This window comes from Hyperoodon ampullatus, assembly GCF_949752795.1.
Source record: "Hyperoodon ampullatus genome assembly, chromosome: X".
Taxonomy (NCBI): Eukaryota; Metazoa; Chordata; class Mammalia; order Artiodactyla; family Ziphiidae; genus Hyperoodon; species Hyperoodon ampullatus.
The window spans coordinates 57696499-57720018 of record NC_136913.1 but is presented as its reverse complement, the minus strand read 5'-3'; the positions used below and the strand labels follow the sequence as shown (position 1 = coordinate 57720018).

Sequence of the window (23520 nt, the reverse complement as noted above, 5' to 3'; positions counted from 1 at the left end):
TGTACCATTCAGGCCACTAACCCCCATCTACTAGATGGTAGGTTCCCTGAAGTTGGGGGTTACACTTTGTGTCCTCCACAAGACCTAGTACCAAGAACTTAATGACCAATAATTTATATAGCACTTGGTAGTTCACCAAGCACTTAGCCATGGATCCTCTTGTTTAATCCAGTAAAGTGGAAAAAACGGGGAAAAACTAAGAGTCTGAGAGACTCAGTGGAGCAGCAGAGCCTGGATTTAAACCTCCATGAGTCCTGCTCCCAGTCCCCAGTTCTTGGCCTCGCACCATGCTGGACTCCTGAGGAACTTAACCTCCAGTTCTGCAGTCCCTGAGAGGTTGCAGGTAAATAGGAACAGCAACAGTGGGCATGCAAGTTCCCAAGGTGGCAGTCTGGGCAAGAGGAGACTCAACACACAAACACAGCACTTCAGACTGGTGACAAGGGCCCAGACTGGTGCCTCTTGTCCACTGATTCAAATTTACTAGCACCCACTCCCCCTTAATATACACACATAAACCAAGGCCCCGGGCCACAGATGAATAAAGCTGTAATAAACCCTTAACACCAATAACTGTGTTTCCAGCCCTGTGCTCAACTCCTCTGTTTAGGGTTGCAGGGTGGGGGAGTTCACACATCCCATCCTAGAGCCCTTGCATCTTTCAGATCCCCTATATTTACTTTATCTGATAACAGCCTCCCAAAGGCCCAGGGCCATGACACTCGATCTTACCAAACTGGGAGTCCAAGAAAAACATTCTCCTTATCCTATTCAAGCCAGAGGCAACTCCTCCTTCCAGTGAGAGACCCCATGCCCCACCTTCCCCAAGAAGGTGGAGGCACAGCCTGCCTTTGTTAAACCTGTCATCTGTTGAACCTGAACTTTCCAAGGCTGGAACAGGGAGCTCCAGAAGTCTCCGGGCAGAAAAGCACTGACCGCTGCCACAGCAGCCACATTAGAGACTCGATCCTCTCCTCCCTTCGGGACTTTCTTGCTTTTGTGTTGCTGCTGTTACCCCTATACCCGGCTCAAGGGGTCCTCTGCTGCCTCTCCAATCTATAGCCCTAAGAATGGAATTTTTAAACCTCAAGAAGACACAGAGAGTGTCAAAGTTTGGACTTCTCTGTTCCACTTCCTTCACTCCTCTGTTCAAACTCAGGAAGTGTTGTCTTCTGTCTTCCCCACAAGACTCATGCCACCTGCCCCCCCCACCAGGACTCACACAGGGTACACAGCCCTTTAGTGCAACTTCAGCCTCTTCTTGCCCTAAACACCTTCGGATATCATCTCCCTCTCCTCTCCAGATCAGGGAGAGGAGCTGCAGATGCACAGAGAGGTTTAGCATACTTCTCCAAGAACTGCTTACGGAGTGGAGAAAAGGCAAGCAAATAGGGGCAACCAGACTCTATCCATGTGGTGTTTTCTAACTACAGAGGTCCAGGGAGTAGAAATTCCAAATCCCAAATGCAGAACATAGTTGGACAAAGGCCAAATCCTGGAAATGAGGACCAGCCCAGAATGTCCAGCGATATGGTAGCTGTAGCTTTAGGGTGAAAGAATCCCCCACCCCTAAAACCATCATTCCCATCACATTCTTTCGGTTCACTCCATCAACCACTCAGAAACCACCTGCAGTCACCACCTTCTCTACGCCCTTGGGCTGCCTGCCCTCTCATTCCCCCGACAAGAACTGTCTCTCTTCTACTCCAGGAGGATGAAAGTGAAGGGAAAATTCAGAGAGCAGTAAGACAGACGGTGGGTGGGGACATCAACCCCTAGAGTGGGGGCGGGAACAGGTCCACAGTAGGAGTCAGGCTTTGAAAATAGCCCTGGGTGTGATTCATCACCGTCTCCTTCGGGGTCGGCAGACGTGGGTGCTCTGAGTGAGATGGAGACAAGCCAAGGCCCTCCAGCCCAACCTCTGGGGCCCAGGGCTCTGTATTGGCCCCACCACTCCCCACCAGTCCGGCTGCTGTCCTGCTTGCCCTCCCCAACACCACTAGTTTTCCAGCTGGCTTAGCTGCATAATCACCACAAGGCTCTCCATCTGCAAAGCTCCTGTCGCCCCAGGCATCTCAGAAACAACCCTTTACCTGCCAGTTTAAGAGCCTGGACAAGTCACCAGATGTCAGGGTGGAAGAGACTGGCCCTTTAGACACCGAAATCCAGCCCACCACCCAAGGTGCAGTTGAAAACACTGTGGCCCACAGAAGTAGCATGACTCGCCTAAGGTCACATGAATTAGTGGCTGAGCCTTGGTTCCCTGAGTCGTAACTCAGTACTTTAAAGAGTTTGGGAGAAGAGAAATGGAGGAGAGAACCTCAGACTATCTAATTGGGAAATCCCAAAAACTTCCACTAAAAGGCCTTTGCTCAGAGGTTCTCTAATCGAAACCCATTTTGGACTTCATGGGGAAACTGAGCCCTGGAAGAAGCGACTTATCCAAAGGTTTTCGCTTGATCCCCGCTGTCACCTCAATACCAGGAAAGTGCGGGCGTTTCTCAGAAGGAAGGCAGTGGCCGAGGGGAAAGCCCATGCCGCTCAACCAGGGGCTTCCTGGAAGTGCGCTCAAAGCAGAGGAAGGAGGAGAGGAGAGGAAAAGCGGCGTGACCCGACCGCAAAGCCCAAGCCCCGCCACGCCGCCCAGTTCCAGCCTGTCTCCGAAGCCCCTGAACTACGGCTCCGGGCTCCAGTCAGGCCCGGGGGTAATGGGCGGACAGCCGCCTTCCACCACCCCACTCCCGAGGCTTCCTAGGGAGAAGCGCGGCTGGCGGGCTCTGGGGGTCTCCCAATTTCGGCGACACCGGCCTCAAATCCTGGGGACGCAAATGGCTCGGCTCGCTCCCTCCGCGTCTCCCGTGGACGCCGCGCAGCCGAACCGCTAAGAGCGGGGGCCGGAGCGCGCCGGAGAGGCGAGGCGAGGAGAGGCGAGGGAGCCCCGGCCCCCCGCTGGCCCCGACCTCCCCCGGCCGTCGCCCCAACTCCCACCTGGAGGCCGCGTCCGTCGCTTTGGGTTCGAGACCCCGACGCAGCTGCCAGCGGGCGGGAGGCACGCGCGGAGCCTGGGGTTGGGCGGGGGTAACGGTGCCAGCCAGAGGAGCAGCTGCCGGCTGCTTAGCTGTTGTCAACCCGCGGCCACTCTCTGCGCAGGTGGGGAGGGACCAGCGGCGAGTCGGGTGGTGGGGACGGGGACGCCCCGCCCACCTACAGGACCTTCGACCAATGAGGGCGCAGTCCGGCCCACCGAACTCCCCAGAAAGCGGCCCAAATTGTGGTGGGAGGGGCTCTGCCTTCGAGTTCTTCCAATCCCCGCGCTGCTGCCACTTCCTCCGGTCACACCAATGCTGGGGGGGGGGGGGGGGAGCTGGGACAAGGCACAAGCCCAGGGCCAGCAACTAAGGGTGAAGGAACCGGGTGGCCGGGCACGCAGACTAATATCTATTGAGCTCTGTAAGTGACTGGCACCGTGGAGGGGAATTTAAATACTTACGCCGTGTGCACAGGAAGGTTCAGTGGCTTGCTGAGGATAATTTACAGGGAGTTCAGAAGACACAACTTTGGTGAGATCTCCGATTAGTTGGGGCAACCAAGAGAACATTAGATATTTGAGAAGGAAGTTGCCATTCCCACCTTGTTCAGGCCTCAGCATTCTGCAACTCCCCCACTCTCTGCCCCGTGTCCAGACTCTACCTCTGCAGAGAAATGCACGGAAAACTTGGGTCATTTGCATTAATCATAGTAGGAGAGGGCTCCCAAGAGTTGTGACAGCAAGTACCACCAGAAAGCCTGTTTAAATTCAGTAAGAAACCGAGTGTTAAGATTTGATTTCTCTCTTGCCTTTCCTCACAAGGGTCCAACACAAGTTCACACTTTGATTTCATTGTTGACTTGGGGACTCCTATTAGCCAGGGATGGAAATACCCAAGACCCCATGCCATCCAATCACCATCCTCCACATTTACAAATGCAGAAACTAAGAAGAGATGACTCACTCAACTTTTCCCAGCAAATCCATGGCAGTAACAATACATGCACACCAGTTTTCTAACAGATGGGAGAAATGAAGCTGAGATTCCTAGAAAGCAGGGACTGCATCCAACTTGTTGCCTAGAATACCCAACACTGAGGAGAGCAAAAATTAATGTTTCTTAGGACTGCAACTTTCTTAAGGTCGTCCGAGGCAATGGCAGAGCCAGACCTAGCCCCAGGTGACACCTCTTGTCTGGCCTTCAGTACATTAGGCCAAATTGGAATTCTTCCACCTTCCTTCCCTGCCATCCCTGATGAGAATCAGAGGAGAAATGGTGAAGCAAGGCTACCTCCTGTGTATACACCTCTTTTCCTCTCAATGGCATGACCGCACACAGCTGGCACTTTGCTCCAGATGAGCCATGTCCCCTTGGGTCTTGGATGTGGATGAGGCCTGTATGCCAGAACTCACTCCTGGAAACAAAATCCTACCCAGAGTCAGAAACTTTTATGATGGGTGAGAAGAAACCTTTATGATGGGTCACTCAAGATGACCTTCCTGAGACTGGGTTGCTATATTTGTAAGTATCCCTAAGGCTCTGAGTTGGAGCCAAACTTATCTTGCTTCTGGAAAAGGCTAGAAGAATATAAGAGTGTGGGTCCTGCAATGATCCTAGAGCTTCCCTAAGGGCAGGAAACCATGTCAGAGCAGATTCCATCCACCGCATGACACCACGCAGAGTGCCTACAGTAGCTTCCCAATAATGTTTGCTAATGGGTGAATGAATGTTAAAAGATACTCAAGGGACAGCCACAAATAAATACAATCAAACGAATGATGAGCAAAAAACCCAATTTATCTTTTGGTATATACATTTAACTGAATCAGATATGATGGGTTCTGAGATACCCAATTCTTTTAAAAAAAAAAGGCAATCAAACCTGAAAACTGCAAAAGGGAAAACTACAGGAAGTACAAAAACTACAAAGAGTACAAAAACTACAAAAGGAGCAATTGCTATAAATAATGAGAACAAGAGCTTCACAGTGCCTGGCATAGACTAGGCACTCAATAAAAACATCTGGGGCTTCCCTGGTGGCGCAGTGGTTGAGAGTCCACCTGCCGATGCAGGGGACACGGGTTCGTGCCCCGGTCCGGGAAGATCCCACATGCCGCAGAGCGGCTGGGCCTGTGAGCCATGGCCACTGGCCTGCGCATCCGGAGCCTATGCTCCGCAACGGGAGAGGCTACAACAGTGAGAGGCCCGCGTACGGCAAAAAAAAAAAAAAAAAAATCTGGTAATGAGTGAACACAGTAGTCAGCGAAAGCTACAATCCTAATATTTGCCACGCACATTGTGACATTCTGAAATGGCCCAAGCAATGTCTAGGCTATTTCTCTGGGTGTTTTTTGATCTTTCCCATATCCCATGAGCTTCAGAAAAGCAAGGAGAGCTCAGCCTAGTCAGAAAAACAAAGATAGTTGATCTCCTTCAACCACCAGCAGCCCTTGTTCCCCAAGCCCCCCACCCCCAACCTAAGCCAGAGTCTTGCATAGAACAGATATTCGGTAATGGTGCCTGGAAGATGAGAACATGGTACCTTTTCACAGGTTCCTTTCTGGGCTGCATCTTGAATGACTCTAGAGATAACTGGAGCCTCCAGGTCTTTGCCATCCCTTTTTCCATAAACCCCCCTATTTCCTGTGTGTCCTATAGTGCTGCTGCTGCCCTGGATGTCAGCTCAACCATCAGGCAGAGAAATGTAGTCTTCATGGGGGTAGGCTGAGGGCAGGTGAAAAAGCCTCAGGGTGAGTGCGTGTGTTTCGATGCCTGAGGCACGGGCGCTTCCCTCATTCTACCACTACCACAGCCCAACTGTGTCATACAAAAGGCAGTACAATGGATTCTGGAGCCAGACAACCTGGGTGCAAAGTGCAACTCTGCTATTTACTAGCTGTGTGACCTTGGGCAAATTACTTTCCAACTTTCTGTGCCTCAGTCTCCTCATCTGTAAAGTGTGGACGATCATAATAGTCCTGACCTTATTCTGCTGCTAAGCAGATCCACTGGACTAAGTGACACTTAGAACGGTGGCTGGCACCTAGACAGTGCTTCTAAGTGTTAGATATGCTGACAGAGGCACTGAGCAATGGTAGAGTGAGCCCTGGATCAGGAAGTAGGAGAGTTTGGTGCTAGTCCCAGTTCCACAGCTTTCTGGCTGTGTCACCAAGGGAAAGTCATTGTGCCACTCCAACCATCAGTTTCTTCATCTGTAAAATGAGGGGAGAGTACAATCCCTAGTGGGCAAAGTTGAGACAATGGATGTGAGGCTGTACTGTAAAGGGTGACAGGTGACAGGATGGCACTGAAGGTGTTGCAGAGCTAAGCTTTTTGCCAGGGCAACTCAGCTCCTTCCTTCTAGGCAGTGGCAGAGCGAAACTCTATATGTCCTTACCCTGAGCCTCACTCTGAGACACTTGCATCCCAATAGGCACCTATCTGAGGACTTAAAACAGTCCCTACACCCCTCCCTGCCCAGGATGGGGGTTCCTCAGGCTGTTGCAGGTAGACCCATAGCCCCACTCCAGAATGGCCCAGGGTAACATCAGGTAGGAACCCAACAGACTCTTCCACTACTCTTTTCCATGCAGCTAAGGGAGCAGCAGCAAATAATTCCAGGGAACTCAACTGGGAAGAAAAAAAGAGGAGTAGGAGCTGCGAGGGGAAAATCAATTACACTCTGACGAGCCCTGCCCAGCACAAGACCATGGGTGCCCTGACACACGCACTCACACTTGCACACATATTCCTGCAGACCTCATGGAAAGCCCACCCATCAGGCCTGGGAGGGTAAAGGACCGCTCCCTGGTGGTTTAGGGCCCCCACCCAGCCTCATGAAAAGGGGCTATTGATCAGGCTGCCCCAACGTGGGATTGTGACAGGTTGTAAAAAAAAAATTCCTGAGGAGCTGTGGCCATGTCAGGGGGGTGTGCACTAAGGGGGCAGCTGGAGTAGGGCCAGATGTGGGGAGGGGAAAATGTAGTGGTGGGAGGGGCTTGCAAAGGTAAGGGGCACACAGACACCTCACTGAGCACTGCCAAGTGGGGGTGGGGGACAGAGAGCTATGTCCTGGGAGGAGCACAAAGACCCCCTGTCAGCTCACAACCCAGGGGACTGCCATGGCTGTGCTCACCCCACACCCCAGAGCGCTCTGCAGCGGGGAGCTCTGTGTTGGGCTGGGAGCCCTGGGCTGGTTGTGAGGGGAGCTGGAGCACTGGCCAAGCCAGGCACAGGCCAGGGGAGTTTCAAGGGTCACTTTTGCCCTTTCTGGGCTCTCCCTCCTTGAGCTAGGACATAGAGGCACTCATTCCCTCCCACCTGCCTTCTGCAGTCATCAAGAGGAGAGTGTTGGGGCAGCTCATGACTGCCTCCAGACATTTGGACTAGGCAGCTGGAGGCAGAAAACCCAGGCCTACACAGTCCCTGTCCGGGGCTCTTCCTCAGACATCCAAGAGCCTGTCTTCCTGTTCCTAACAAACACCAGATACAGTGTCAGCTTGATGGCATCCTGCAGCATCCACACAACACACCCAGCGATGGGCCCCTTTCACACCCAGGATAAGACCCCTGCCTGGCTTGACTGGCCTATCTCAAAGGAGCTAGAGGTTTTCTGCTGCAAGCAGATGGTGCACCACCCCACAGTACTCTCCCCACCCCCCACCCCATTCCCTTGGGGAAGTCGGCCTGCCTTGGGCCAAATGAAATAGGTGGGGTCACACTGGGCACGGACACCCGGAGCAGGATATCCACCCCCAGCCCCCACACCCCACGCCATTCCTGTCCTTCAGAGGAAGGTCACAGTGTGCTGAAGGGAAATGAGCAAAGGCAAGCCCACTTCCAGCTCGAGCCCCTCACCTTGCCTCGCACCCTCCCCATGCACACATACAAGCAGCTGAGGTCAGAGGAAAGTCCCTCTAACCTCCCCAACAGCTCCCTCTGCGTGATCTAGTTTCAGCCCTCAACTCGCTCCTTCCTGTCTAGGCTCAGTTTCCTCATCTGGAAAAACAGGGCTGGGTCCGGGTTTCTACGGTCCCTTCTTTCCAGATTATTCTCTGCTCCTGTGAGCTTCTCTGTGTGTCCCCAAGGGGTGGGGCTCCCAGAAACCCTACATGCATGGGGCTTCTGCAAAGGAAGGGGTGGTGGGGTGTGAGGGTCCTCTGAGGATGGGGGTTAGCAGACAGCCAGGTGAGAAAGAGCAGAAGAAAGTGCAGTAAAGGAAGGGGTAGGGCTGAGGTGAGATGCAGAGAAAGCGAGGGGGCTGGGGCCAAGCTGGTCCAGATGGCTGGAGACCCGACCTCTGCCTCCAGTGCTGTCCTCAGCTCACCCTGCAGCAGTAGACTCCCAGAGCCCCTGAACAGAGCTCAGGATCCTGCCCCCTTGCCTGGGACCCTTCCACATGTCCCTCCCAGGAAGCAGCTCCCAAGACAAGCTCTGGGAAGGTGAGGAGGAGATGAAGGAGGAGGAAAGAGGGGGCTCTTCCTTCCCACCCACAGGCTCCACCACCAGCCCACCACAGCCTGACCTCATGCTGCAGCCCACAAAGTTGGAGGGCTGCTGGGGGGAGGGGGAGGATGGGGGCGGAGAGTAGCTTTTACAGGTTCTGCCCACAGCCTGGCCCAGACCAACCCTGTGATTGTGGGTCTCTGGGGTTTGGCAATCTCAGTTCAGACAGACAGTGCCTGTCCCCTGGCCACCCATCCACCCTGCCTCCCTCCCCTGAAGGATAGCCCTTAGAGGCCCCAGGATGACATCAGAGAGGGCATGGGATGTGTGATGTGGCTCCAGGGCCACTCAGCAAAGGGTGTGGGTTCTCCTTGGCCTTGGAGTCCCTGTCTCATCTCAGTGGGCCCTTTGGCAAGCACAGCTCTCCCCCTCCTCAATATCCCTACACACACACACACACACACACACACACACACACACACACACACACAAATAAAAGTTCTGATCTGACCCTGAGCCAGCACCAGGGCTCCCCTACGCATACACATCAACCTGTCAGTCAACAAGGACATCCAGGCACTGACAGGGGCTTGCGTGGGGAACAGGGTAGATAGGCCCAACAAGGGTCCTTACCTTCCTGGAACTCCCATGCCAGTGCAGGAGGCAATAGCAGCCCCGGATGGAGAATGCGCAACCCAGGCAGGTGGGCAGCCAGGTTAGGTCCCAGAGGACAAGGAGACAGGAGAGGACAGTAAGGCTCCCAGGTTGCATATCTGATGTCTCTGGATCAACTGATCCCCGAGAAACACCAGGAAAGCAGCTTCTGGTTCCCACTCTCACGAAGGCTCCTGGATCAGGGGCCAGGACACTGCAACTCTGGCTTCTACCCTGCTTCTACCACAGAGACGCTGTGTGACTGGACTGAGAGTCTTGCCCTCTCTGGGCTTCAGTGTCCACATATATACAGTCAGAGGGTATGATCTGAGATCTCCACAGCCCCCATCCTTCAATGCATTCAAGTTCCATGACAAATCTAAACCTGGTTTGCTATTCCCTATATGCCTTTTGAGTGGGAGCAAGGGGGAAATTACCAGGGAAAAGGAACAGGCAGAGCCTGGGAGGTTTTCTTTTCCGTGCTCAAAGAAACATATATTTTTTCCATTTTAAAAAAAGACAAAGTGCCAGGCACTCTTGGAGGCCTGTTGGAGTGTTAACAGGACCTGGGATGGAGCTCTTAGGCTTTACCAGCTGACTAAAAATGTGCTGCCAGGGTGGTTGGGCTGTGTCACACAACTAGGGGACAAAGTGGGGCAGGAAGGGGCCCTTGGGATGACGGGGAGTGTAGGGAGCTACCGGCTAGGTAGTAAGACACGGAGACAAAACGTGGGATAGAAGGATGGACAGATATTCGAACGAAGAGGTAAAAATACAGACCGAGGGTCAGACATATAGTGGAACAGGAAAACATAGAGGAGGGTGCAAGCGCCACGCCAGAGGCAGCGACAAAGAAAGTGCTGGAGGAATAAGGGGCCAGGAACATACTGTTTATTAAAACTGCCTACTATGTGTTAATAATCACAGTAGCCTGTTCTTTCTGAGAGGAGGATGCCCACACAGGGAGAGAGGTGGGTAGGGACGAAGCCGGTCAGACCATAGGGATCAAAGGATGGTGCACCCAGGGACTGAGAGAGCTGGCTAAGAATTAGAAGCAAGCAGGCTGCGGGGGTGGAACGTCTGAAAAAGGGGGCTGCCAGCCAGGGGCGGGGTTTAAACAAACGGACAGATGAAATCCATGAAAACGGGACTGGAACAACAGACGAGGCGGCGAGGGGCCCGGGAGTGTGGAGCCGGCGGGTGGCAGCGCGGGGACGCCGGGCTCAGTGCAGCCGAGCCCCGACCTCCCGCAGGGTCCGCCCGGCTCTGATCACCTGGTTTCCAGCTCGGCGGGTCCCAGCGGGTGTCCCTCACACCCCGCGGCATCCACGTCCGGAGCTTCGGGAGCCGCAAGGCCTGTCCCCAGCCCTGCGCCTGGGCCATGAGTCCGCGGCGGCTCCGGCGCGCCTCGGGTGGAGGCCCCAGGACTGAGCCCTCGGCCGGGCAGCGCCGAGGAAGGGAGGGAGGGGCCGAGCTAGCCCCGCCCCCCAGGGGCGACTAGAAAGTTCCCCGCCCCCACCTTGAGCAGAAACTCCCCCTTCTCTGTCCTACACCAGCCTCAAGTCATTTAGCTCCACTAGTCGGCCTCCCCATCGCCATCGGGCCTCCTCTCTGGGGTTGGGGTGCCCCTCCGGCCTTCTCCACCCGGGCCCCCTATTTGAGAGGTGTCTCACGACCCATACCACTTCTCCCGCTCCAGTTCGAGATAGTGAGGGTCTTTTTAGTCACCAGGTCAGCCTCTCCACCTCCTTTCTACTCGACATCTCACCAACCACGTGACATGACGGAAGACCTTGTGCAACATCCAGATGGAGAAGGCAACAATGGCTCCTGCCTTCTTGGCTGGCTGACTCACTCCTGGGCCTCCTCCACCCCATAGTTCTCATTACCCCCCAACCCTGTTTTTTGTCTGTCTGACAACAGCAACGGACCCTGGGTTCCAACAAGGACCCCTTGAAACCGTTCTAGTGCCAAGAATATCCTGGACCTTATGAGCAGAAGCATTCCTTAAAGACTTTCTTGTGTTACAAACCCCAAACTGAGGCCCAAGAATACAAATGACTTGGCCATCATCTAAGCAGGGGACAATTATCTCTCTGTTGCAGGACAGTTATGAGGATGTAAAGGGGCTGATCATGGTACCTGGCACAGAGTACAGTCTCCATAAAGAAAGGTTTGCTTTTATTCTCAAAGAGATCAGCACTGGGCATCCACCACCAAAAAAAGCCTGGACCCAGGACCCTAAATTGCATAACCCATTTCCTTACCCCTAACCTCCATCTATGCAAGCAAACTTACATTACCTAACTTGGGAATGGTGGGGAGTCCTATCCCGCTTTGCTGACAATGGAGGGAAGGCAGTAAGATGCCAGCTCTCAGAACTGGCCATTTCCATTCCACCTGTGGTGGTGGCTAGTAAGGGGGTGGAGAGTCTAACAGTGGCTCTACACTAACCGCAGCATAACCTGGGCCATTTTCCTCTCTGAGCCTCAATTTCCTCATCTGCAACATGAGGATAATAATCCCGTGACATATGAGAATAAGGATAAGGGGTTACACAGGTGAAGTTCACAGCCCCTCCCTCTACTGTCTCCTTCTCTTGTGCCACAAGACAAGGGCTTAGCAAACCCATATGTGAGGGACAGGCTGGGAAAAGGAAGAGAGGTTTGTGAATTGATTTGTTCTTATTTGTCTGAAATTTGCACCCATTTTTTATAGACTCAGTGGCAGAGCTGGAAGGGAATGCGAGATTAACATGTTGATGATCTCCATGTCATTTGCCCTTTCCCAAGGCAGTGCTGGCACACAGTAGGTGTTTACAAAATATTTATTGAATGAATGTATTCTTTACATGGGGAAGAGAACTTGCCCAAGGTCCCACAGTGAATTCATTTCAGAATCGAGACAGATCTCCTGTCTACTCCTTCCACTAGGCCATTCTGTCTCATGGAGTTCTTTTTGTTTTTCTCTCATATGATCACAAATCAGTGGGGAGCCCATTCCTCTCTCCTAGCACCCTCTGGCCTATCAGGAGTCCCCATTCTGGATTAGCTCAGCCAGGATAAACAGCCATCAGGAGGCCCCTCTCGGTGCCCAACTTAGTGCTGCCAAGCCTTTGACTTTTGAGTTTCCAGCAGCCACTACACAGCGCCTGCCATGGGGCCAAGTTCCCTTCTGAGGAAACGGAGGCCCTGGTCGGCTCCTTCCAAGCACAGGAGTTTCCCTTTTGCTTTCTGGTGGGGCGGGAGTGCAGGATACAGCCCCTTGCAGCAGCAGCCTAGAAGGAAGGGTGGCAGCAGCCATTTCCTACCCTGCTGAGGCATCTTCCTCCCTGGCCAGTCCCTCCCCTATTTCCTGAATTCCGCTTCTTGGGCTCCAGCCAGAACAGTAATATGAAAAGGCTCCAAAGTTTAACTTGAATGATAGGACCTGGGAACTGGGAAGGACCCCAGAGGTCATTTATTCCCACCTCCTCCCCACTGCAGTAATGCCCTCTGTTAGTAAAGAGGAGGGGGCATCTGACTTAATCTCTTACAGCTTCAACTTCATGCCTCATCACATGGACAGGATGGCACCCACCTGGCAATGTTGTTGTGGGAGGAAATGTGAGAATGGATTTAATAAAAGCTAATGTGTATTGAGCACTGACTATATGCCTGCCGTTGTTCTAAGTGCTTTTTGCATACTAATCTATTTAATTCTTACTACAACCAGATAAAGCAGGTAATCATCATTATCACCATCACACCCATTTTACAGATGAAGAAACTGAGGACGACAAAGATAATGTAACTTGCTAAGTTCGCACAGCTAATAAGTGGCGATGGCAGAATCTGAACCCCAAACCTCAGTTTTCACCCATATGATGCAGTGATCCTCCTTACCCCAGAGAATGATGCATCATAAAGGTCCCGTGAGCTCACATGTGTTTGTGTGGCTGGAACTTTTGTACCCCAGGACCCTTAAGGCTTAGGGGGAAGAATGTGTAGAAACCCTGGGGGCTGAAGATGTAACCTGAAGCTTTATCTCCAAGCAGGGAATGTCTTTAAAATCCCAGCTCTTAAACATCTACTTGAATTTTCCAGTTAACTCCAGTGTACATCCATATTGTTTTCATGTAAAAATGGGTGTTTTTCTCCTTTAAGCCTTTAAGGAAAGTTGACACTCCAGGAAGATGAGCCCCATTGGTCCTGTGCATCCATATGCCTCTAGGGCACTGCCTTTGACCCCAGGGGTGCCAGACACCTGACACATGGTAGGCCCTCAGTCACTGAGAATAGCTAACAACATTTATGAGGCACTTGTTATGTGAGTCAAAGTTCTAAGCACTTTCCACGTACGACTGTGCTTTAATCATCGTGACAACTCTGTGAGGAGGTCAAGTTATTATCGTTGCCCTCATTTTTGGCGGGAAAACTGCAGCACAGAGAGATTAAGTAATTTGCCCGAGGCAGCACAGTTGGGAAGTGACCACTGGGCTTGAAACCCAGACAAGCCTGTCACCTTTGGCTAGTAATCACTATACATACTGCCTCTCCAGCCACAACAGAGCTTCTCACCCACACATCTCCACAGCTTCAAACCAGGAAAATTCAGTTGATTCTTAGCAGAAGCAGACCTTATTCCAATGAGGTGAGCAGCTCCTTGAGGGCAAAGATGTAGGGTCTCTCCCCCCAACTCAGCCTTCCTTAGATCGATGCTAAGCCAGGAGCTGGGCTGTGCAAAGGGCTGGCTCTCTATTCATGTGTGGCAGCTGACTTCTTCTTGGCTGGTGGCAGTCTCTTGGACCCAGCACCTGTTGGGCTGGTGAAAGAGCACTAGCATTTCACACAGGAGTCCTCTGCCACCCTCCATAGCAAAAATCCAACTTCAGAAAGGGCTGCCCGTCATCCACAGGGACAAGTTCACACTTCTAAGGTTGACATTCATAGTTCCACACAAGCTCACCCAGCCAAAGCAGCTGGCCTTCCCAGAACACACTAAACATCATTAGCCCTCCCAATGTGTTACATGTGCTCTTCTCTCTCACACACACAAAGAAAGCTTATCCTTATTTCCTTGACTCATTTCACAAACGCTTACGTGGTGCTTTCAATGTACCTGGCACTATTCTAAGCTCTATGCACATTTTAACTCATGGACTCATCACAGAAACCATCTAGGTACTATTATTATCCCATTTTACAGATGAGGAAACTGAGGTACAAAGAGATTAAGGTATTTGCCCTATCTCCTGCACCTGGCAAAGTCCCACAGATCCTTGTAGCCACTCCTATGAATAGCATAAGCCGTTCCCTTTCCAATTGCTCCCTCAGCTCAGTTTCATCAGCAATAATTCTATATTGAGTTGAGTTATCTGTATGTCTTCCTGTCCAATAAGAGTTTGGAAAAAAAAAAAGAGTTTGGATCCTCTGAGACTAGGGACTGTGTTTTATTATTTATGGCATACCCATTGATCAGGAAGGAGCTTGGCACAGAGTTGGCACTTAGGGAATATTTGTTCAAGGACTGAATGAATGACCCAGAAGCAGCCTTGCCCAAACTCAATGGTGGCAGAAAGATTTGGGGTCTTCTTTCCCCAACATCACTGGGGTAGAGGAACGTCAGGATGGCTCAGTGACCAAGCATGAAATGCAACCACACTTGGTGAGAGGGGAAGAGAGAGAAGGCCCGTCCACCCTTTCGTGCCCTTTGTGTGGTTGACTCAAACCTGGCACCCTGACCACAAAGCCATTTGGGCTGATGGGGCATCTACATCTAGCAAGCCACGGAAGCTGGCAGCTCTGGGGTCTGCTCCAGAGAACTGACCTCACTGGCTTCTGTGTTTCCCTCCCAAGGGCCCCATGACTCTGTGCAATTCAGAGGTTCATATGGAAAAGAGCAAAGCATTTAAATGTCACCCCAGGGAGTTGGGGTTTTCTGCTTTGGGTCTCAAACATTATGCTTCACCCAATTGGCTCTATCCTTCCCATGCTGGTCAAATGCACTCTGTGGACAACTAGAGGGCAGTTTGGGCACAACTCTGGCCTCAAGTCCTGGTTCTACCATTCAGTAGCTGTGTAACCTTTGGCAAGTTATTGAACCTCAGTTTCTTCACCTAGAAAATGGAAATATATATTTTTTCTGCCCCACAAACCTCGAGATAATGTATCTGAGAGCACTTTTTAAGTGGAAAGTGATCAGATGTAGAGAGAATAGCGGTGGAGTGCTGCTTGGAGCAGTGTTCTGCAGCTTTCCAACTGAAGGCAGAAAGGTGAAGGATGGAGCCTCAGTCTTTCCCGTCTCCACCTGGCTGTGTCTGACTACGGCCCAATCATTAGCCTTTTCTGGGCCTTAGTAAAATGGGAAGGATCATTCCTAGGTCCTTGCAGCCAAGTCTTAGAAGAGTTACTGGATAGGCAGCAACAGTGTATATGTTCTACAGATTTTATCAGCTCCAGAGAAGGGGCCCTTAAGAACTGCAACTCTCAAAGCAGCCTGGGGTTTGAACTCCAGCTTCGACACTTACTAGAAGACACATATCACTTTTCTGGGCCTCAGTTTCCTCACTATTAAAGGGAGAAGGTAACACCTACTTCCCGAAACTGTCATGTGACCCAAATGAGAAATCACTGATAAGATGCACTTGTCAGTGGCAAACTCACCCCTTAGCCTTTCGCCCGCCTGGCTACTTCCTTCCTGTCCTTGTGTCATGCAGGCTGCTCAATTTAATGTCTACTAATTCTTTTTGCCTTTATCTGGGAAGTAGTTACAGCACCCACCCACAGCTGCCCCTACTCCCACTCCTGGGCCTTAGCACACACCCTTCACCCTGATGGAACTTGCAGAAAGGCTTCCTCCTCTCCCCATCACCTGGCAAGGTGCAGCACCACCCAACAGGAACATGGACTCTGCAGCCCGGCTCAGGGATCCAGGGCTCGGTCCATTTGAGCAGCTGGCCTGGCCATGAACAAAAGCAGCTTTTGTGTCAGAGAAGGAGTTTGCAATCTGGCAGCGGTGGTGGGCTGGGTCAGTCATCTGCCTCCTGCATCATCACCCTTGTGTGACTTGCCACAAGGGCTGGCAAGCCATGGCAGTGAACAGGCTTTGTCTGCATCTGTCACTTGGTGTGTTCCTTTGGGATTCCAGGCCACTGTGTGACAGAGTGCCCAAGTGGCTGGGGCCTCCACAGAAGCCCAGCCTGGAGTTGATGGGCCCTCAGAGAGCATCTGTTCCACCCCCTCATTATACAGATGGAGATCCTGAGGCCTGTGCAGGGAGGGGCAAGCAACTCAGGGCCCTGCACCCAGGTTTTGCCCTTCAGTATTTGCCCCTGCCTTGCCCTGCCCTGCAGATTCAGTCATCTTCCAGAGGTCTTACGGGTCTAACTGGCTCAAACTATCAGGTCAGAAGGGATTCCAGAGAAGTCCCACCGTTCTCTAGGAGGAACATTTCTCCTCTGTGTGGTATCCTCAGGTAACCCATGCCAAAGTCTGAAAACAAAAGCTGGCCATGCACAGGTTCTTAGATAAACAGTGGTGAGTCTTGAACAGAGGGGGGCGTCCACACACAGAGCAGTGAAAGGGATGGTGAGCCAGGCTGTCCCTCTGTACTTCCTTGACAACAATGCATTGGAAGCCAGGCTGCTGTCCTGGAACCCTGAAGGAGAAGGAGCCTTGTGAACATGTTCTCTCCCACCAAGTGTTCAGTCAGAAGGCCTGAATGGCAGGATTTAGCCCCACATCAGCTGCATCCCCCAGACTGGAGAGCTCAGGGACAGGGACCATGTCCCTTGTCAAAACAGAATCCCAAACCCTGTGTAGTGAGAGGCTCCATGAGGACAGGGCCTTGTCTTGTTGTCTTGAAGTCTGGGGTGGCCCCAGCCTGATAGGAGGGTCCAGAGGGGCTCTTCACACCCAGGGCCCAGGGGCAGGGCCTCTGGGTCAGGGTCCCCTCCCCTCCTGCTCACCCCTCCTTTCCTGGCTCTTCTCCGCCCAAGCCTGGATGTTCTATGTTCTAGTTTAACCAAGGAGGCTGTTCTCTTTGACCAAGTTATTGTCCTCCATGCCTGGTGGTGCCACCCATGCTCCCTTCTGCCTTTGACTTGCTGTATAACATTTGGGTATGTTACTTGCCCTTTCAAGTCTAATGATATCTTCATCTGAGCATAAAAAGTTAGATGGACTAGGTGAGCAGGCTTGCAAGTTGTGCCTCACAGTGGAGCACAATTTGGAGGAGCCTCAAGGCCTACCATGGGGATGTTGGGGGAGCGGAGAACAAGGGAAGGCTGAACCTGGAGGCTCAGGTTCCCATCCCTACCCGACCTTGCTTCAATCAGCGCCATACTGCTCTTTATCTGTTTTATACATTGAGCTTCCACACAGGATTCGGTCTGGGGGGGACAAGTCTGCGTCTAAGAAAAAGCAAATGGACTAGACATGTCCTTACACCTGGGCCTCAGTTCCCTTCTGAGTGATCATTACAGGCATAATACAAGTCAAACCTTTATAGCAGTGCCCAGCACGTAATGATGATGACAATAATAGCTACCATTTATTGAGCACTGTATGCTGGACATCGCTTAAAGGCTGTACCAGGGTCAACTCATTTGCTCCTTCCAAATCTTCTCAAGAAGGCACAATTGATATCTTCATTTTACACATAGGACACTGAGGCACAGAGAAGTTAAGCAACTTGTCCAAGATCACACAGCTAATGGGGGGGTACAACTGGGATTCAAATACAGGCATTTTGGCTCTAGTGCCCTCCTTCTTGATCGGTCCAACTATTGGTTCTCCATACATATTTAGTTATTTTTGTTATTCTTATGGTTATTTCCATTGGTATGTTCTCTTACCCTTCATCTGAAAGTTGCGCTGAGTTCACCTCTCAATGTGACTGTGCACCTAAAACCAGACCGTGGCTGTAGAGTGGGTGCATTCCTGTTCTGGCAGCCAGCCAGGCCAGGCTTCAGGGTGCTCTTGCCTCAAATCTGCAGAGATAAAGCCTATGGTCTGGGGCCACTTCCCCAAACAGTGGGCAGTGGGAAAAGACTGAGTTTGCTAAGAAAATAATGGACTTGAGGATATGGGGAGGGGGAAGGGTAAGCTGTGACAAAGTGAGAGAGTGGCACGGACATATATACACTACCAAACGTAAAATAGATAGCTAGTGGGAAGCAGCCGCATAGCACAGGGAGATCAACTTGGTGCTTTGCGACCACCTAGAGGGGTGGGATAGGGAGGGTGGGAGGGAGGGAGACGCAAGAGGGAAGAGATATGGGAACATATGTATACGTATAACTGATTCACTTTGTTATAAAGCAGAAACTAACACGCCATTGTAAAGCAATTATACTCCAATAAAGATGTTAAAAAAAAAAAGAAAAGAAGAACTGGCTCACATGCTCAGAGCCTAGAAGAAGCCAGGGAGCAGACGGGTGGGAACCTGTAAGGTGGCTGGATGTCCCACAGGTGACAAGGCTCTGCTGACTTGCTCAGTTCAGCCCTTACTGACCCATCACTCTAAATGTCCTCCATTCACCCAGGTCAGCCTTCCTTCTTATATTTCTTCTCCTTTTCTGGCCCCCTCTGTTTTTCTCTTCCTCTCCCCTCCCTCTCCTTGCTCAGCAAGGCTCATAATAACTTGCTAAACCACAACCCTCATATTTCTTATGTTTCCACTTCCCAGGGAAATTTCTCAGCTGGTCCTGACTGATTCTCCTAATTGATCCTCCCACACTGGCCACATTCATCTCTTCTCGGGCCCCACCCATCTTCCCCAGGCTGGATCCCCTAACTTGAACCCTTCAGCCCAAAGCCTTGCTCCTTCTCCCTACCTTTACTTGGCTGTCAGAGCCACTAACTCCCTGGGTGAGTCCCTTCCCTTTCCTGGGTCTCAGTTTGTCCATCTGTTAAAGGTTGAAGGGGAGCAGTGATTGGACTAAATGATATCCGAGGAGTTTTCTAGCTTTAATTTCCAACCATTTTATATCTGGTCCATTTAGAAAATTGAATCTTCTTGGCCACTTTCCTCTCTCTCTCTCCGTCTCTCTCTCTCTCTCTCTCTCTCTCTCTCTCTCTCTCTCTCTCTCTCTCATTTATATCTATGTATATGCACACACACACACACACACAGAAATGTGTGTGTGTGTGTGTGTTCTGAGAACTCTGAAAACACTACTTAGGGCCAGAATCTGAGGAACTGGGAGCTGAGGGAGGTAGTGGGTGGGAACAGGAGTTGCTGAATTTTCAAAGTAGAGCAGCATTTTAAAAGCCAAATGACTTTAGAAAAATGGTCCTCTCGGTTGAGGTTGAGTTTGGCTCCAGAGGAAGCTCAGGGAACTATGTGCCCAGAACCAGGGCAGGAGCAAAGCACTGACTCCGCTGGGTGTGGTACACCCCCTGGGCTTGAGCTCCATGCCTGCCCCCCACCCCGCCTGACAGTCACCTCTTGCCTGTTCCAGAAAAATTGTCAGAACTAGGGGCAATGGGGACTCAGCCCCAGATGGGCCAAGGTTTCTGTTCTCAAGGTGCTTACAGTCCAATTGCAAAGACAAGCATGGAGATAAATAGAGCATCCCTTAGAGCTTCCAAAATGCTTTCATTTCTTTTGTCTCATTTGGTCCTTACAACAGCCCTGTGAGATAGCAAGAGAGGAACTGTTATCCCATTTTACAGAGCAGAGGACTGAGAGTCAAAGAGAAGACAGAATTCACCCTAGCTGATCTGACCGGCAAGTGGAGAGCTGAGACACAAACCCAGGTGTTTAATTTCTAGAGCCAGTCCTCCCTCCAAAGCATCATGCTCTCGCGCATTGTCAATAGCTTTGACAACAGAAGCTTTCTGGAAACTACCGGAAAAACTTCCTAAAGATGGCTAATTCTTAAAAGTGGGAGTGAGGAGTTATAGGACTTTGGCTCTCCATTTTATATCCAGCTATTCAGGTTAAAGTCTTTCTTCAGAGAATGTAGTTTATTTCTAATCCTTATGTGAGGGAAATAGCTCCAACACAGGCAGAACAGGACCCGTGCTCTAAGACAGATAAACAGTATGCAGAGGATTTGAAGGGGGGAGGGGACACTATTTGAACTGACTGTCAAAGAATGGCAAAGGTCTGAACAGATTGAGATGGGGGTGAGGAGTCTCAGAATCCCAGGGACCACAGCAGCTCTCCAGCCCAGCAGCTGTTGCTGACTTCTGCGACAGCAGCCCTGCCTAGAAGGAAATTTTCCCTGAACAATTAGGTGTATAGAGTGGGCAGGATTTCCTGTTTTCTTTCCTTTCTTCATTTTATATTGTGAGGTACCTGGCCCTGAGTCCCAGCCTTGGGAAACACCTGCTTCACCCACCCGCCCCTCACCTGGAACATGATCACAAATTGCCCTGGAGATGGGCCAGTCCAGCCAGACCCAGGCAGAAGGAGCCATAGGGACCAGGAGGCTTACAAACAGAAGGGGTCCCAGCCAGGCCTCCCCACACTGCCCTTCACTAAATTCCAGGATTCAGTATCAAACTATCAGATGATAAGATAGATCACATTTTTGGAAAAACAAGGTCAAACAGCTTTCCGATTAAGGGCCATACAGCCATAGCGTGTAGGGGATGGAAGGGCCTTAGAGGTCACTCTATCCAATCCCCTCATTTTAATGATGGGGAAGTTGGGACCAGAAGGAGAAGACCCTTGCCCAAGGTCACAGAGCTGCTAGCCACCAAACCATCGTGCCTGATTGTAACTTTGGCCCAGCTGACGTGTGACCCTTGCAGTGAGCCAGGCCTCCACAGGGCTCATTGGCAGATATGAGAAAGCAAGCACATCTGGTCTTTGGAGACTGGAGGTATACAGAGGCACATCTGATACGTCCATCACTCTGCCCGAAGCTGCCTATACACACTGTCTCCCTGGAGTGGGGGTGGGACTCCAGTGCCATTCAACCTGGGCCCTCTCCATCAGAGAGGCCTAGGGGTTCATTCTTGAGGCCTCAGCTCCTGCCTTCTTAATCTCAAGTCATACTTCTGGACTGGAGAAAACATCTCTCCCTTCCCCCACTCTCCTGTTTGGTCTGGTCATGATGGTCACTTTTATAATCATTTAATAACTATTATTTGTGTATTGCCGGAGAGCTTATAGAGCTATCTCACTCCCACTATCACAGTTAGTTCCCACAACAAGCCAGGAATTGGGTGTTTGGATCTTTATTTTCAAACTGAGAAAACTGAGGCTCAGAGAGGTGATCACACAGCTGATAAGTGACAGAGTCAGAATTCAGACCCAGAGCTGTCTGAGTTCTTCAGAAACTGAGCCCTTTTCATCAGCCTAAGGCCACCTTTTTCACTGGTTTCTTGGGGAGGATGGATAGGCTGATTGAAGGATGGAGCAAACAGTTCTTGAGCAGTCTCTCTGTTGCTGACCATGTATTAGGCAGGCGGATACAGAGAGGAATGAGACAAAGTTTCTGCCCTCAAGGAGCCTACAAGTTCAGTGAGTGCTTCTCAAACTTTTGCACCAGAGTACCCCCAGATGACTGAACAGAATGAACTCATTCCCCACACAGCCCCAAGGAGCCAGGGAGCCCATGTAGCCAGCCATAAGTGAGAAATTTCTTGGAAGTCTCCACTTTTATCTTACAAATTCATGTGAATTTTGCATGCTATTCCGTTACATATATTTATGTTTGTTTTAATTTAAAAATGATGTTTTTCCCCCAGATCTTTTAGGGAGAATGAGCTATTCCATACGGATGCTCTTGGAAACATCTGGGAAGAGGTTCTGCTTACCTCTGGCCCAAAGGGACACAGAGACCCCTTTGAGAAGCAAGAGACAGTAGCACGTTTTCGTGTGGTGAAGGTTAAGATTTTGGTGAAGAGGCTATATGTGTGTGTGTGCATGCATTCACACATGTGATACATATAGAAGCTCTGTAGAAGCTTCAGAGGTGGCCAGAACTGTTTCTTTTTCAGGACCATGTTTCTTTGGCACCCAGATGATCCACACTTCTACCCTGTCAACTAGCCATGTTTCTCAGCCCAGAAACCAGAACTGGAAAGGACACTAGGTGTTCTGGAAGGTTTTTTTTTTTTTTCAAAAGACCTTTTGCTTTGGCCATTTTGGTAACTGTGGTTGGGAAACAAGATGGCACCCACCTCCCAGCAACAGAGAGCCGAGAGGGGAGAAAGTCAGGCAAATTTACAGCAGTTCATGTGGGACAATGAAGTAATTATCCTGTGAAAGATATTTAGGGACTGGCAAAGTGCTTCCCTGCTTTTGCTGGTTTTCTCAAGACAAAAAGCATGTGCTTTGCAAAGTCTGAATGCTGTTCTGCCATTTGCATGTTCTGTTAATGAATTAATGAATTCATTACTCATTCTGGGGTTTTTTTGCTTGGTTTTAAAGGAAGGTTCTAAGTGCCAGCCTACTTTGATGATCCTCAGGGAAACAAGAAAAGGTGCTTGGACCTTCTCTTGGGCCATAGGTTAAAGGGAACAGGGCATCTCTGGGGGCCAAATGTGCTGATAACAGCAGTGAGATCAAAGTATGATCAAAGCACCAAGTGGTGGATGCGGGGGGGTGGGGGGGGTGGCGGGGAGCATTGGAGATTCTGAAACAACTGCCCCGCCCCTCCTTAAGGGTCTCCTTTGGCCGTTTTCTTTTTCCAAACCTTAAAAGGTTTTGTGTTTTGTTTTTAATAAAGAGGCCATTCCCTTCCCCTGTGGAATGTATTCCCTGAAATATCCTGCTCTAGGGGCACATGGACACAGAGTTGGAAGCCTCTGTTCTCAGGAGCCCTACTTCCTATGTTTTCATTTTTCTTCTTGAAACGTAAACCAAATCAACTCTTCCTGTTTCTGGTTTGGGGATGTGGAGGGTCACACAGCAGGGACCCTCTAGCAAACAGGTCAGAAGGGACCTCTGAAAGCTGCCCCTTGGCTGCCCTGCCATGGGAGGAGGGCTATAGGAATGGAATTTAGTCCCATGGAAAGAAGAGGAGAACAGCATCCAGGCTGTGATGAGGAAACAGCTCTGCTTCGGATGCCAGTTTGCTCTCCTTTCCCTTTGTCCTTACCCCAGGCTGATGAAAGCCTGGACACCACAGAGCTTTCACCAGCTGAGATGCTGATCTTCAGCACTTGGGTACTGTCAATTGGGAGTAAGTTTAGGGAAGAGTCATCAGGACTGTGAGAAATTAGGAGTGGGAGCTGTTCATTCTGTGGAAAGACAGATTCTGGGAGGACATTATACATGAGTGGGGACTTGGGTTCTGGTCTCAGTTTTACTGCTCAGTGCTGTCTGCTGTTTTGCAGGTCACCTACCTTCTCTGAGCTTCAGGTTCACCAGCTGCAATGGGAGCATTGGACTGTATGAGCTACAAGGTTCCTTCCATCTCAGACTTTGGGTAATTCTAAATGCCATCAGA

The 23520-nt window shown here is 50.9% G+C and overlaps 1 protein-coding gene across 2 annotated transcripts in view; it reads right to left on the bottom strand.

Moving 5' to 3' along the window:
- Positions 1-23520, bottom strand: part of STARD8 (StAR related lipid transfer domain containing 8) — a gene marked incomplete at both ends in the record, with an annotated part of 70741 nt that overhangs the window by 28681 nt on the left and 18540 nt on the right. Inside the window, one exon of one of the 2 annotated variants that reach the window (XM_079727778.1) lies at positions 10403-10511. The exons of the other annotated variant lie outside the window; for it this stretch is intronic. Coding sequence (XP_079583904.1) covers positions 10403-10511 — 109 coding nt within the window. Of the gene's footprint in view, positions 1-10402; positions 10512-23520 lie in introns of those variants that run through there. 2 annotated transcript variants of the gene reach the window in all.